This window comes from Tiliqua scincoides, chromosome 11 (assembly GCF_035046505.1).
Source record: "Tiliqua scincoides isolate rTilSci1 chromosome 11, rTilSci1.hap2, whole genome shotgun sequence".
In the NCBI taxonomy this organism is placed as follows: Eukaryota; Metazoa; Chordata; class Lepidosauria; order Squamata; family Scincidae; genus Tiliqua; species Tiliqua scincoides.
In genome coordinates this window covers 286,265-302,045 of record NC_089831.1, presented here as the reverse complement: position 1 = coordinate 302,045, position 15,781 = coordinate 286,265, and the positions used below count along the sequence as shown (strand labels likewise).

The 15,781-nt window shown below is 48.7% G+C and overlaps 1 protein-coding gene across 2 annotated transcripts in view; it reads right to left on the bottom strand.

Annotated features, from left to right (window-relative positions):
* Positions 1-15,781, bottom strand: part of XPO7 (exportin 7) — a 52,957-nt gene that overhangs the window by 12,600 nt on the left and 24,576 nt on the right. The window contains exons 2-15 of one of the 2 annotated variants that reach the window (XM_066639389.1): positions 15,589-15,735; positions 12,564-12,657; positions 12,047-12,213; positions 10,395-10,487; positions 7,262-7,366; positions 6,715-6,880; positions 5,320-5,393; positions 4,793-4,912; positions 3,829-3,975; positions 3,083-3,255; positions 2,515-2,708; positions 1,861-1,966; positions 836-971; positions 198-271 (exon numbers count right to left, since the gene is read on the bottom strand). In XM_066639389.1, the coding sequence (XP_066495486.1) occupies positions 198-271; positions 836-971; positions 1,861-1,966; positions 2,515-2,708; positions 3,083-3,255; positions 3,829-3,975; positions 4,793-4,912; positions 5,320-5,393; positions 6,715-6,880; positions 7,262-7,366; positions 10,395-10,487; positions 12,047-12,213; positions 12,564-12,657; positions 15,589-15,735 (1,796 nt within the window). The remainder of the gene's footprint in view (positions 1-197; positions 272-835; positions 972-1,860; positions 1,967-2,514; positions 2,709-3,082; positions 3,256-3,828; positions 3,976-4,792; positions 4,913-5,319; positions 5,394-6,714; positions 6,881-7,261; positions 7,367-10,394; positions 10,488-12,046; positions 12,214-12,563; positions 12,658-15,588; positions 15,736-15,781) is intronic. The other variant, XM_066639390.1, reaches the window with a different exon arrangement.

The window sequence follows — 15,781 nt, the reverse complement described above, 5'->3', positions numbered from 1 at the left end:
AGGTGACTTTAAATGGCATTCCCATCAGAGCAGGCCACCACAGGAAGGAGAAGCCTTTTCCACCAGGATGCTTGCACAATGGTGCCTGCACCTGTCTCTAGAGCCTGGAGGCAAAGAGGGCGACTCTACTGTTCCAGTGGCACTCTCTTCAGGCACAGGCTGGAGGAGCTCAGTTGTCGGCCAGCAGGAACACTTACATTTTCCCTATGAAGACGCTCAAGACCATGGTCTCATCATTCAAACCCAGGACCTCTGAGAGTCGGCGATACAGCTGGTGGAGGGATGGAAAGTCAAAGGGAGAACAGTCAGTGGCAGTCGGAGGATGGAAGCCTGGAGGAAACTGAACCCAAACACTTGTTAACAAGGCCTGTTTAGCCTGCAGTAGAGAGCAGCTGCCACCACAACCCCACCAAGCAGAGAGCTGGTACAGGCTCTTTTGATTGTGAGGACCAGCAGCAGGCTCCGGACTCTTCTCCCTGCTCCGTAGGCGCTCTCCAAGCTGCTGGAACCAAAATGCTTCATTGGCCTCAAGAATGTCTTAGCTTTGGAGATGGGGGGAAGAAGCCACCTCCACTTGCACAGCAGCTGACAGGGGGCCCCCAAGAGGCAGGTTATTCAGAACACTCCAACTGCCAAGCAGGCAGCTTTCCACGGGGTGGGGGGAAGTCACCGAGCAAAGAGGCACATTTTAAGTGCATCTTCTAGTTCTTGGCAGGGGCAAAGAACCATCCTTCTTCACCCAAGTAGGGTATCTTTTCCAGTGACGCCTTGGTGATGTATCTGAATCATTTGGGAACAGGGAACCATTTATTCCCCCCAAGAGAAGGCTTTTTACCTTGGAGGATTTCTGCACTTGGTCTCCGATGTAGATCTTCCGGAACTGCTCGAAAAAGCTCAGCATGGCCAGTTCCAGCTTCTCGTTGCCGGCCTGAGCCAGGCGCGAGTCTGTCAGGTTCATCAACTGCAGGACCCTGGCGGGAAAAGAGTACATGGAGCAGCAGGTTCCAAGTGCTTGAAAGCAGCACTCTTTTGCACACACCCCCACGTGAAGTTAGGCCACAAGCAAGAGCCTGCCATCGGCATCCAGAGCAGACTCTTCCCACTTTCCTTGGAGGGAAGCAACTAAGGCTGGTCAGTAGAGCAAAGGCAGTCTCTGGTCAGGATAGAAGGAAGCCTTGGCCAGGCCTCCAGAGCACTGAAAACTGCTCAAATGAAAGAAGGACATGAGACTATTCCTCTGGGGCATCAGATTGTGTGCAACTCCGAATTCTCATAACATTGAAAGGTATCAAAAAATAATTTTCCTCATCCAACTTATTCTGTTGCATTAGGGAAAAATGGTCTTGCTCTGTATTTTGAAACAAGCGGCTTGTATTTGACAAGCGAATCTCTGCGCCACTGCAGGTCACACAGCGGCTTCTCACACACCCAAATCTCTTCACATGGTGGGTTCAGCCCTGAAGAGGATAATCAGGGCCGATGGAAGTTTTCAAAAATTCTGCAGCAAATGGTATAAATTATGCAAATTCCTGGGTCTTACACAAACTCTTTAGCTAGTCAGACAGTTCAACCACCCTCCAAAGATCTGCCCATGCACTGGCCACAGACTTCAGGGATGAGCATGAGCCGACCGGGGCTTCTAAAACTGTAAGGAGATTTTCACAATGCTGCACCCAACACACAGGAGAGGCAATGCCCATAACAAAGCACAACCAGAGCACTAGCCTACTCACAACATGCACTCCAGCCTTTCCAAATGGCCTAGCATTTTCATCTCAACAAAATGAGGGTGTGGTAGGAGGGGTGCATGTGGTCAGGGGACTGCTGTAGTTAGCCTTCCGGGATGGCAGGAACTCCTACCGACAAACCAGCTCGCCATCCATTGCGTCCTGCTCGTCTGTGCTGGCAAAGGACACCCGGCCACCAATAACTGCCCCGATTATGTAGACCAGCCACGTCAGACGTCCTGAAACAAGAAGAAACTTGAGCTGTGATCTACAGAAACACCTTACTATATAAACTCAAATACAAACACACAGAAGATGTCAAGAAATAAATCTCAGAAGTATACAGCAGCAAGTTAGGCCAACTACGGAATAGTGCGCAGGGCTCAGTGGCGTACATGGCCTGGTTTTTGAATGAAGCAAGAACACCACCCATGAGAACGGACTAGGGCAGAGTTTCTCAACCAGTGGTACTCAAGGTGGTGTCTGGTGGTACTGCCTGGCAGTGAGACCAGCAATGCAACTCAACAAGCGGCAGAAGGCTCAGCGGACAGAGCTCCAGCACACACTTTTTGCATGCTCAAAAAAGCCCTCCCACCTGCCCTGAGCCTCTTACCTGGCTCCTCCCAATCTGGAAGTAACTGGTGATGACATAATCACCAGTTACTTCCAGTTGCATTTCCAACAGGTGAACCATGCAAAGTGGTATGGCAGGGACAAATGTTGAGAAATGCTGGACTAGGTCATTGCTGGGCTGCGACAGATGGCGGGCAGCTCCCTAAGTACTCACCTTCCTGCACCGCCACATCCACAGCAATGGCCGTCGCGCTCTGCAACAGCTCCTGATAAGACTGGGCCGACTGGTCAAACAGCTGCACAAGGAGAGCACATGTCTTCTCATATTCACAGCGCCCGATGGTGGAGAGCTGGTCGAGTTGCTGCTGCACCAGTCCCGTGTCGTCCAGTGGATCTTCCAAGCCATCTCTGTGCATGGAGAAAGCAGCCATGACAAGATGAGAATGCCTCTGATAGCAGGCAAAGCCAAGCTTATTACCTGCGAGGGAGAAAGAAGCAGCGCTCCTCTCTTGCCACCCTTGCCTGGGCCTCACAATGGAGAACCTTCGACTGGGGTTCTCAAGCTACCTACTCTCTTCTGGAGCATTCTGCTAGCTTAGAGCTACAGCAAAGTGGAAGCGACAAGGACTCATTCCCTGGGACCTTGAAAGGACCAGCAGCACTTAGGAGCTATTAGGGTCTCTGTTGTTCCTGGTGTCACCTTGTTACTTGCAAAGCCTCATGGTCCACAGCTGTCCCCTCCCTCCCTGGTTGGCTGAAGCCTTGCCTCTCGCTGTCTTTACCTCAGTATGATGTGCACCGATTCCAGGCGAGAAGTGATGTATGCTTTGGTGACCTCAGGTGTGTAAGTCTCCAGCATGTGTGGCTCTGTGGCTTTGACGTAAGGAACGGATGCTGCCAGCCGTTGCCACAGGCTTAGGAGATAGTGCACGCTGTTTGGGGCAAACTCCCAATGCTGCAGAAGGGAAGGGAAGACAGCTGAGTGACAGTGGGTGACACACTCAGTCATTGTGTGACTGAATGACACAAACGCAACGAGAACACCTCCAAACAGACCTCCATAATTTGCATTGTGCCAGTTGAATACCTGGGACCTACTGATTTTGACATATTTCAGCACCTGTAGTCAAAGCCCCTTACAGTCTCATTCCCTTTGGTAGATGGCAGTTCTTCTGGTACAGGATGGCTCTAAGAGAAGGCATGCACTCCCTTGCTCTGCTTGACAGTGTTAAAATGTGTTTATTGGGGAACCGTACGCAAACAATGCTTCAAGAATATTCTTCATGATGTCCTGTGTGTCAGTCACTGTGTGACCTGTGTGTTGGTGGGGGCGGGGGTGCTGTGTTCTCCTAAACTTGCTACAAACTGGCCAGCATGCTGTATGCCACACAGTCACCGAAGTCAATGCTCTGAAATGCGAGTGCCACCCGCTTTCCACTAGCTGGTTCAAGGAGGATTAGGTCAAGGACTGCAGTGCGAAGGGTGCTGCCCCCTGCTGCCCCCTCCCAACAGCAGCCCAGGTTCTCACCTGTAAACTGGTCACCGTAAAGTTTGCAATGAGGCGAATGACCTCGGGGTAGTTCTCCACTTTCACCAGCTCGCCCAGCTGGTAGTTGCTTTTCAGCCGAGCCAGAAGCCGACAGAACTCGTGGTAGTTGTTTGGGTCTGACAAACTCTGAGGAGAAAGTGAGAGGAGAGGCCCAGGGAGTCAAGCCACCATGCACTCAGACCAGTCAGCTGAGCAGAAAAGCCTCTGCCCAATGAGAAGAGTGTCTGAACCATGCCGGACACTGTTTGCTCACACGCAGCTTGGGCATCGCCTAAACCTCACCCACCATTTGTAGCATGCAACAAACAGGACTGCAAAGTGCTCCCAGCAACAGCTCAACCCTGTCTCAGTTTGCATCAAGTGCAGCGTCCACAATTCCAATCCGCACAGGTGCAAAAGAACTCTGACAAGCCCAAACCCAAGCGTGCCATCATGAGCCAACCAGCGATCTGATGCAGATAAGCCTTCGTCAGTATCAGAGGCAGTCTACCAAGGACTGCGGACTCCCAGCAGGTGACGCAGGAGCATCCCCCACCAGAAGGGCCTGGGGCACTCCCTGGGCTGAAGTAGGATGCCAGGGTCTGCCTGTGGGATTACAGTGCCCTGCTGCAACCTCTTCACCCAGCAGAGCCACAAGCTAAACAAGCACATGCAGGTGGTGCAGAATTCAGCTTCTCCAGGTTGCTTTGTGAAATCCTGAAACTTACTAGGAAGATCTGCACCAACCTTACAGTTTACACTCTTCCCATGTCTGCTTTAGTGATACCTGCATGGGATGCCCCACAGGTGTGCTCTCCATGCTCAGCAATTTAGGGCTTTTAATGGTACTTCCCTGTCTCCCGTTTTGTTGGATGCAACACACCCAGAGCGTGCAGCACATGAGGGAGCAGTGGTGGGACTGTCCCTGCAGGCTTTTTCCCATCTCAAACTCTGAAAGACTCACCTGGGGGTTTTCCAGTATCCGCTTGACGCCATCAACGAGATGAGACAGAAACTTTGCCCTTTCTGCATTGTTAAATAGGGACCTACGGACAGAAGCAATTTGCACCAGACAGGATAAGACCTGCAGAAAGCAAAGGAGAGAAAATGGAGCACAGTGAGTCGCCTGGAACTGCCAGCAAGGAGACGGGCATGTGGAGGTGCACACAGCAGGGGAGTGCCAAGGCTCTGAAGGGGCTGTGGAGGCCAGTGGCCAGTCTGTCTTGGGGCTGGAGCAGCCTTCCTCCTAGGCTGTGCAACCACACAGCTCTGAGGCCCAGCACCGTTTCCTCCTTGGTGCTTGAGAACTTGATGAAGGCATCACCACTAAGTGCTCCACAGCGTAGGGCTCTGCACTCCAGGGGGAAAACTAAAGAGAACTTTGGTTAGGAGTGGCAGAGTTTTCTCTTAACCAGTGTTGTCATTCAACCCACATGCAGAGTCTGCCTAAGGTAAGTTTTACTGCTGCAGAGCCCAGAATGCCACACTCACCAGAGGTGAAAACGTAGGAGGGATGGAATGGTACAAGTCAAAGAACAGCTGTAAGGTTGAGGAATCTAAAAATGCTAAAAGAGAAAAAGGACACATGATTGTGGAATCCAAAGTCATCACATTCCAGAACATACTGGCAAAGTGGCTCAGTCCAACACCTGCAGAAAAGGTTCACGAAAGGAACTGAGTGCTCCAAACTGCCTCCCTGGCACTGATGTTCACTGTCTGCTGCTACACAGAGGGACAATGACACCTAATGCAAGTGATCTCAGCATGTTTCTTAAGCCTTCAAAACAGCTGTAGTAGCTCTCTGATTAGGAGCATGATGGCCCCATTCAACCCAGCTGTACTTAAGGTAAACACCACATCAGGAGATCACTGAAGAGATCACCTGCGTCACATACAGTCTGACCTGAATCCAGTGCAAAAGTATTCTTTAAATGACAATTTAAAGCACAAAGCAAATCATGTTGAAATGGCAAATGAAAAACACAATGCTGAGCAAAGTCAGTAGCCAGCATGGCAGCTTTCGTTCTGTGCTGCAATACAATCAATCAATCACTTGTTTAAGAATTGAGGCTCCCATATAAGCCACACACTAACAAGATGCCACGCGGACAGTTCAGTCACGCTTAGCAGTACAAGCTTATTTTCATACAGAATATATTCACTGTAATAGAATGTTTCACTCTAAGCTCACACCAACAGAACACTGGCTGCTTGCTGGAACTTAAATACAGTATCCTGCACTACAAGAGCCATGAGCAAAGGTGTTCCTGGCTTGTTGGGATTTCTTGCTGCTTCTGGGAACTCAGAACTTTGGGAGTTCGGCATAAATGCTATGGAAGGCCTTAAATATTAGAAGCGTCTGTTGAATGAAAGCAACAAACAGGAGGCAGCAATTCTCCACAGCTGTACAAGATGGCAAAAGAGCTTCCTGCTGGACACCAAGCAATGCTCAGCATGCCTCTTGCAAAGAGTGGGGGATGCATCTTCCTCCTACATGGGTGAACAAGCCTAGATGCCCTCATCTTATTATCACACAGGCTGTCACATGATGATTCAGCATTTATGGAGCTCGACATATCCAAAGCACTTCATACCCCCTTTCTTGGCAGTCCCTCAACAATCCTGTAAGATAAGCCTGTTGCATGCCCACACAGCAGATGGCTGGGAGAGAATTGTGGTGTGAACCAGGGACCTGTTAGTTCATTGCTCATGCTCTGTACTAGCTTGGAGGTGCCAGAGCGCCAAAGGTGACAACATGCAGAATGTGTGTGTGACTTATTGGCAGCTGTACTCAAGTCCATCTGTAACTGACCTACTGGCTGCTGGTCAATCCCCCCACCCTGCAGATGTTACCAAGCCTATAAGCCAGGAGGGCAGGAACTTTACCTGATCTCCAGCTAGTTGGGATCTGCACCGTGCAGAGATCATCCGAGGACTCGTCTGTTGATGTACCAATGAAATCAAAATTCAGGCAATTGTGTGTGAGCTTGAGGAGCTGCATCAGAAGGCCATGCTGGCTTTCGTCATTTAAGTTCAGGTTTTTCCCAGATGCCTGCCAAAAAGAGGAACAAAGCTTAAAAGACTTCAAAGACATCAGCGGAGTCTGAAAGGAACAGGTGCCATCATGGGCAGCAACAAGACCCCCTTGGTTCTCTCACCAGAAACCTCCCAGTGCCTCACTGGTAGCATGGTGGGCTTGATCTCTTCATAGCAGCTGCTCTCCTAAGGAGCTCACAGCTAGAGCACAGCTGACTTAGCCTCCTCCCCCTTCACCTGCAGGCAACACCACCACCACTTGCATTCCGGCCTGCTGCTCTAGGGCAGCCCTTTCAGGGGCTCTCCAGGTCAAGCTCTTACCAAGCCAAAGGTGGACCCAACCACCAAAGTCAACAACATCTGCGGTTAAATAGGGACATCCTCACGCCCTCCTTACCTGTTTCAGTAAATTGCACGAGAGTGTGAAAATATCGAACAAAGACGAATCTCGGAATGAAGAAGCTATTTTCCTGTGCTTGGTCAGTGGGTGTGTAGTGTCTGCCTGGAGGGAGAAGACGCCTATCATTAGAACATAATGGGGTGTTAAGAGAGCAAGTGCAAGAAGTCACAGGAGCTTTGCCAAGACTGCCACAGTAGAGCACTCCACAGATGGCAAATTAAGCCATGATTCTGCTCTGCCACTGTACCGAACTAGAATAGTGGTTTCCACACTGCTGTTTGCACTCCTGTCTACTGAACTGCCAAACACGCCATACTAATGGCCCAGAGTGCTAATTTCCAAACACTGCTAAAAGAATTACAGTCTGTCTATACTGCTGAGCAAAAACGTGAGTGCCTGGAACAAATATTCAGGTAGTGCTCAAGCTCTTGGGACAGTGGGGCTTCCGAGCTGCCAAGGGCTTGTGCTCTTCATATGGGGTAATAATAATAATAATATACAGTATTTATATACCGCCTTTCTTGGTCTTTATTCAAGACTTTATTCAAGGCGGTTTACACAGGCAGGCTTATTAAATCCACGCAGGGATTTTTACAAATTGAAAGAAGGTTCTCTCTTTCAAGAACCACCACGTTCAAGGTGTCACACTCCGATCTGGTTTAACATTCTGGCCTCCATCCTCCCACGCTCCGAGCAGATGGAACAGCTCAGCTGCAGCTTGCCAGTTGCTTCAAGGTCGCACGGTGCCGGTGGCCTCGAACTGGCGACCTTGTGGATGTTAATCTTCAGGCAAATGGAGGCTCTACCCTCTAGACCAGACCTCCTGCCTGGGTACAGGCCGAGTCACCCTTCTCTCTCTCTCACGCACTCACACACACACTCCCACCTCAAAACCAGCTACCAGCAGAGGACAGTCTGGTCTTGCCACAATGGCTGTAACTTCTGAACAGAAAATGATAAATGGCACAAATATGAAAAATACACAACACCACAAACCACTGCCACAGGTATTTTGAGGTAGATAGCCGCAACACAGCACTCTAGAAACTCAAGCAGGTAAGTGCCATGCAGAAAATAAGCAGGAGAGAAGGAACTGGAGAGAGGAGACTGATGCAATTTTGTTGTGGCCTAGACCTGGCGGTAACCGAAGAAAACCCAGAAGAGGCTCCTGCTGTTCACCACCATAGCATCATCCAAAGCGAGGGTTCTCCTGCACAGGCCTTACGCTTATACGCAGTTCCTACTAGTTTAAATGAGGACTGTGTCAAACCCATTTCATACAGCAGGCCAAATAGCATTCATGATACTTCCTGAGGGCAGGAAGTGATGTCATTAGGCAAGAAGTGATGTCATTAAATAGGTCATAACCAAAAATAAGTGCTTTTTCTCACTTAGAACTCATTAGCTGCAAACAACAGAAGAGAAAATACACATATCTTGATCATATTTGGTAGATCATATTTGGGAGAACCCAGTTTTCATGTGGGCTGCACTTTCAGCAGTAACACCTCAGCACTACTCAGCAGCTGAGAGCCTGAGGCCCAGATAAAAAGCTTCTGCGGGTCACATCCAGCCCCCAGGCCTTATGTTTGATAAGGCCTTATGTTACACCAGGCCTCCTACTCCTGGTGTAGGAGAACATTCCTCTGAAGCACACCCTGTGGATCAGGACTGACAAGCAAGGATCTTGAAAAATAATATGGATGAAGGAAACCATCTTCTGACAGGCAGACTCCATGACCTTCTGGAAGTCAGCAACAAATGCTGCTGCTATGGTAGACTCTGGGGGAAGCTAAGACCATCCTAACAGGTGAGAGTGCTGTAAACAGCAAGTTGGGTTTCTTTAATTAAACTAAACAACTGTTACTGTATTTGGTTGTCCTTCGAGTTGTCTTGTTTATATTATAGTATATAAAGAAGAGATATGAAGATACAAAACACTGAAACAGGATTATACAAATTCTTCATTATACAGACACTGGTGTGATTATACCACACTGTATAATTGGTGGTAAGTTACTGTGTTGTACATTTTTGCTATTTAGATATTTATGGATACATAAAGAATCTCCTGAAGGGTGCTTTAAATACTTTTAGAATTCCAGAGACCAGCACAGGGCAAGAGTTGGCCTGGAGGGGATAGAGCCCTTAGTCTTTTTAGGGGGCCCCACCACAACTCCCAATGAGGAACAAGTAAAGCTGCTGTTCCCTTCTGCATGTGACATTCTCAGGATCTCACCTACTTGAAAGGCAGCAGCAGGAAGAAGAGGCCTGGTCTACATTCTCTGCACCCAAACACACTACAATGGTGAACTGGAGTTAATTATATACACTGCTGGCAAAAGTGAGCCTGGTCAGCAGGAGAAAAGCACCAAACTGCTCAGGGTTGCCACTCCTAAAGAGGCCTGATGCATGCCCACGTTGAACTGGACAGGCTTTCACAGAAGACATATGGCAGGAAAACAAACATCCGGCATCAAGTGGCACTACTGTCTTGTTAGGAGGACAGGCTCTGACTACAGCTATATAAATATACTACTGTAAAGCACCAGCACCAGTCACTGCAGATCACACCAAGCAGCCAAGAACTCAAGCTGAAATCTCAGTCCACTCCGAGTGGCAGAGAAGTTGTTTACTGCCCCTGCAAACGCAGCCCCACAGATATCACGTGGGAAGGTTAGGGCTGCTGAATCAATGGCCAGGAACAGCATTTGCCAGCCTTACAAAAGGGAGCCCCCGGGGCACTGGCTGTCATCTTGGCCCCACACAAAAGGGGAGGCACGAAGTAGGTAAAATGAAGTCTTGTGCTGCTATAGGCAATGTGCGATATTTTGAGTGCCACAAAACTCTTTACCACCACCAAGCAGGGTTTCCTTGAAGTAGCGGCTGTGGGAGGTGGAGGAGTCTCTCCCCAGACATTCTGCCCAGCTTTTCTTGAAATGGTTGTAAAGCCCCCATCACCTTGGCTGCTTCCTGCCAAAAGCACTGACTACTAAGTATTTGGAATGGGGAGGTGGCAAATGTGAATTTCACAAGGAGGCCTGACCTCTTACCAACAAAGCACAAGACTGCACACACAAAACCAGTGCACAGACACACAGCAATATGAATGAGAAAAGGTGACACTTACTTCACTGAGGAAGGCTGTAGCACTTACTTGATTAATTTCATTGGTTAGTTGAGACAGGATTGTCACTCCTATGATGCAGTGCTCTACACTGTCCTGGAGAAGGAATGGGCAGAGTCAGACAAGGGATGGGGTGGGGGGGCAGGCACAGAGCCCGGGTGCTCTCTCTGGCAGAAATAAGCAAGCATGCCTTGTGTCCTGAGTGGCATTTGCTGTTCTCTCATTGTGCTTTATGGTTCCAATTTGTTCCTGCAATTCACCTTGAGCCTTGGGGAGGCAGGCTAAAAACAAAAGTTTAAATCAATATACTGATATTTGGCCAGGGATGTCTCCCATTAGCTCTGGAACCACATAGCTTTCCCCATTAAGAGTGGAAGAAACGGCCACCAGTGAGGTCTTTGAGTACAACAGTGCAAGTGAGAGGATCAGTCGTCACCTGAGTCAAGAATGCCATCTGTGGAGTTTCTATCACTGTCTTCCACCCTTCTAGGCAGAACCTGGACTTGATGGGAGCCACGGCCTTGTTAACAACTGGCAGATACGGGGCTTTTCAGATCAGAAGCACTCACTGTATCTGCTCCCCACAAGCCAGACATGCTCCCAGCCAAGACTGCAGTGACTCTTTGCTTATCTGTCTAACAGAAGAAGACGGAGCACAAGCTGCTCTGTCCCCACAGTCCAAAGGGCACATCAGCATGATGTTCTCCTCTTCCTGACCAAGAATTCCTGGTAACTGCAATTCTACAAGGAAGCTATGCAATCTGTAATGCAGAACATGCAGCCCCTCCACAGAACTCAAACCTCTAGGACTCCTTGGGAGAAAGCCAGGCCAATTAAAGCCAGTTGAAATCTGCAGAAGAAGCACTGTCTTGATGACTGCCATAGATGCTTTTCTCCTCAAAGCCTTCATGTTACTACACCCCATTTGGCCCAAGAAGAATCAAAAACTGCCTCAGGGAGGAAGGAGACAGTGTGTCAGCCAGCTAGGCCTTAAAAGTAAAGGAGAAGGATGGTAACAGGCTCGGGTGTCTGGTCTTGGGCCTACCTGATGTTTAGGAAGAGGGAAGCAGGGATCCATCAGATGACTGAAGGGCACCACTCTAAGTGGCATGACTGGGAACTTCAGTCAGGGCAGAAAACTGCTGCTGCTCATCTGCGGGCAGGCTGGAGGTGGCATTTGCATGGAATACAACCAAATCAAGTGGCTGCCAACTCGCTTCTGGGCTCAAGTCAAAGTGTTGCTTGCCTTAAACTCCTCAGCAGCCCAGGTCCATATCACCTGCTCCTCCCATCCCCACCAAACCTCTATGAAGGAGGCCCAACTGAAGACAGTTCTGCTTCTGTGAAGCCTGCATTTGGCCACATAAGCAGGTGCAGAGAGGTTGGTGGGGCCATGGAACAGTCTTTTGGAGATGGCCCCATAACCATGCAACTCTCTCCCCCACAAAACCTGGCTGGCTGTCAGGCTGCCTCTTCTTAAGTGAACAATGAGAACCTCTCCACTACACTCGACTTTTTCCATTGTGCTTTTTCCATTGTACTTTCCTCCATTGTGCTTGCCTGTTCCGTTGTCTGCTATTTCAAATTGTTATGTCCAAGAATACTTTGGATGAAGCCAGAAAGTGAGCAAAGAGGGAAGGGAGGAAGGAGCCCACCTGTAAAAATCTTGTGACATCAGTAATGACATTTCTGAAGACGTATTCGTCCTTCTGGCAGTCGAACCAGCCCAGCTTTGTGATTCTGGCATACAGCTGGATGAGTGCCTGCGTCACGAAAGTGGCCAACTTGGGCCTGGTCGCAAGGTAGTTAAGCACATAGTTTCCTGAAAAATAAAACAAGGTGCCCAGGTGAGGACAAGTGCGTTAGGGCAGAGCTGAGAATGATGAATGAGGAAAGGTCACCTAAAAGAACAGGGACTAAATGGCTGCTTGAATCAGCATGCAAGGTAGCTACGCCATATCCCCAAAACTATAGCCAATTGGGCAAAACCAACACAATTTTGATTCAGCACTCCAAAAATATCCTGAATTCGTTCAAACATTCTTGTACATTTTGTACTGCTGAAGGCCAATGGTAGGAGATACTCTCTGTGTGTCATTCAACTCCTCAGGCAGCAACCTGGAAAGTCTGGGCTGTTGCTCTGAAGCACCAGGGCTTGCATTTTCTACTTACGGATGTCTATTCGTTGTTCCAGGGGCAAAGGGTTGTTTGTGCGCGACACCAGTTTCGTAAGGCATGTCGCTGCCAATAACTGGGAGTAGGATGACTGCAAAAATAAAAAGCACACACAGAGAAAGCAAACGGTTACATGGGAGGCAAAAAGCTGAGAAAGGTGGAACCTGCTAAAAGTCAATGTTCCGAAGAGTTAACATGTTTGTTCGTAACTCTCTGCAAGGCTATTCACACCCAACTCAGGAAAGAGTGCAGTGAATACTGAGGAGCAACAATGCAGAAGTGGAGGGCTTTACTCCAAAGAAGAACTCTGGAATACTCAAACCCAGGAATCACAGCATGTACTGACGACATCTGCATTTTCATCCCAGCAGCAAAACACAGACTGCGTTACAGGGACTGTGTGCCCTAAAGAATGGAGGTGGCTTTGGCCTCAGTGCTGCAGTCCAGGGGTCTGATGATAAATAAGCCCTATCAAAATAGGACTTACTTATAGGATTGGACAAATTTCTGGAGGAAAGGTTCATCACAGGTTACAAGCCATGTAGTGTATGTGCAACCTCCTGATTTTAGAAATGGGTTGCCTCAGAATGCCAGATGCAAGGGAGGGTACCAGGATGTGCGTCTCTTGTTGTCTTGTATCTCCCTGAGGCATTTGGTGGGCCACTGTGAGAGACAGGAAGCTGGACTAGATGGGCCTATGGCCCGATCCAGTGGGGCTGTTCTTATGTAAAATCACTTATTGTGATGAAGGTGTGCTAACAAGAGAAGCTTTAAAGGCAGCAGTAGAATGGGCGCTCACACTGCATTTCAGGACTCTCCTGGATCCTGGTCAGCTAAGAACTTTCAATCAACACGCAGCACAGCACAACCAACTCCTATAACTATCTTTCTGTTGAAAGCTTTTGTACCTGCCCTTCTGCCAACAAGATTCCAAGAGCATGATTTTCCATGGTTTTATTTCAACAGAAAATGGCAATCTTTGCCTAGAGAGACAAATGTTCTTGCACTCAATTCAGCTGATCTGCAGACCTGAGATCACCAACTGTAAGGTGGGGCTATTGAAGCTGTACAACTACTCCTAGGCCTCTGTACAGCGCTTCCAGGTGTTCAAAGCACTTGCAAGATGCAACCTCAAGGTCATTCTTATAACAAGCCTCTAAGACAGGAGTTCCCAATCTGTGCATGCGCATGGCAAGGCACTTGCCAGGGTGTCATAGTAATGAGACCACGGTGCGGGACTCCAGATAGCAGCAGCAGGCTCGGCGTGGTGGGCAGAGCTGCAGCATGCAAAAACAGAAAAGCCCCATCACCCCCCTGACCCCCTTATGTTTCTTTAGAGGCTCACAACAGACCTCAGAACCAGGATGTGAATGGCGGTTACGTCATCGTTTGATACTTTTAACATCATCATTCACTTGGAAACCGCAGCTTTAAAGGATTATCATCCACATTGTGCAGCCAAAATGGAGAGGGAACAGCTTGCTGAGTTGATTGCAGAGGCAAAATTCAGAAAGCCCCAATTCACTGCCAGGTCTCTCAGGCAGTAACATTTCCCCCTTGCACAGCTTCTCTTAAAGAACCTAAAGGGTGCTAGTTTCTCTATGAAATTTGCAAAGGCAGCTTCCAAGCAAGCAGTTGGTTTTCTCCCTCTCACCACTGCAAGAGACAGAGGCTGCACCTACACAAAGTCCTCCTTGCCCCAGCAAGCAAATCTGCTAGCAGTCCCCCCTCCCGAAACACTGCCCATTATTGTTGGCCATTGCCCTAATTCCAAGTGCACAGCTGCAGACTGGGGGCCTGGCTCTCCTAGAAGTCTGCCCTCAGAATCTGACAACCAAGCAATGTCAAGAATGCCCAAACAACTGAATTAACTGCCCAAAAAAGAAAGAATCATACTGGATATATGCAGGGTCGCTTACTGGGGCGTCGAAAAGCTGTGCCCCTCCCTTCTGATGCAACCCTGGCAGCTCTAACTGATCATAAATGAACCAGAGGCTGCTTTTGTGAATTCCTCTCCATCTATAAAAATGACTGCAAGAAAAGTTAAGTGGTTCAACCACCAGTGTAAAAATGCAACAACATTACCCAAACAAGCAAAAAGGAGGCATAAGCAGAGCGATTGAGGATGCTGTTATGACTGACTGAAAGGACTACAGCACCCAGAGTTAAAGAAAAGTCTGTTTCAGAAACCACTCTGGGATGAAATGCGCCATGCAACTAAACTCAAGGATGGTAAAACCTCTGAAAATAGCTGCTTAATTCAATCTTGTGCATCTTGACAGGCTTCACCTTTCAGAGAGGTGAAGCCAGCTCTGGCTAAGGTCCAGGCCAAGAACAGATTGATATTTTTGTGCAATCCATCATGGTAACGTTGAAGAAAATTAAAGTAGCCCGTTGGTATTATATGGTTAAATTCACTCACAACTGTGAAAAGCATCTGATTACCCCCTCCAAACATTGTCAGGAAAGCATTTTCTGCCAATACCCTCTACAACCCTGAAAGCTAATTCCACTAGAATTCCATGTCAACTTGGAAGAGCTGCATTTGTGACAAAGGAATCGGGGGGGGGGGAGCCTCACTGCTTGTGTTGCCCCATTAAACTTTCAAAAGACGAAAACAGCTAGCTCCATCCACTACTTGTTCAGGAACACTGCAGTGCCACCTGAGCAAGCCACCAACAAGCCCATGGTTGAGCCATCTCCACTTGCTGCCTCTCTTCTCCATCCGTGAAAGAGGAGTGGCCCAGGAAAAGCTTTTGTGGCTTTCGGATCCATCTTGGCTTCTTTGACCCTCAGGTTAAATGTGTGCCTAACCGCCTCTTTGCCCTGCCTGCCACTTTTCCGCTGAAACTTCTTCCTTCTTCGGTGTTCTGAACATGTATTCACCTTGCAAATAAGGATTTAAAATCCCACCAAGGGGCACACAGGACACCTGTACGACCCACCCACCCCTTTCGTGGATCACGCCCCCTAAATACTTAAAGAGCACTTGGTTGTTTCAAAGCAACAGTTGCCTACGTACGCTCCCTCTTTCAAGGAGAAGCTGGCACTTGTTCAAGCAATCCGGGCTGTTGGTGAACTCCACCAAGGCCTTCTCCGCCTGGAGCCGCGTTGCAGTGTCGGTTGTCTCGTACAGCTGCTTGCACAGGTTTTCTAGCTGGGCTAGACTCTGGAACAAACGAAAAGGAGAACTTTAGTGCGGCTGCGCTTTAGTG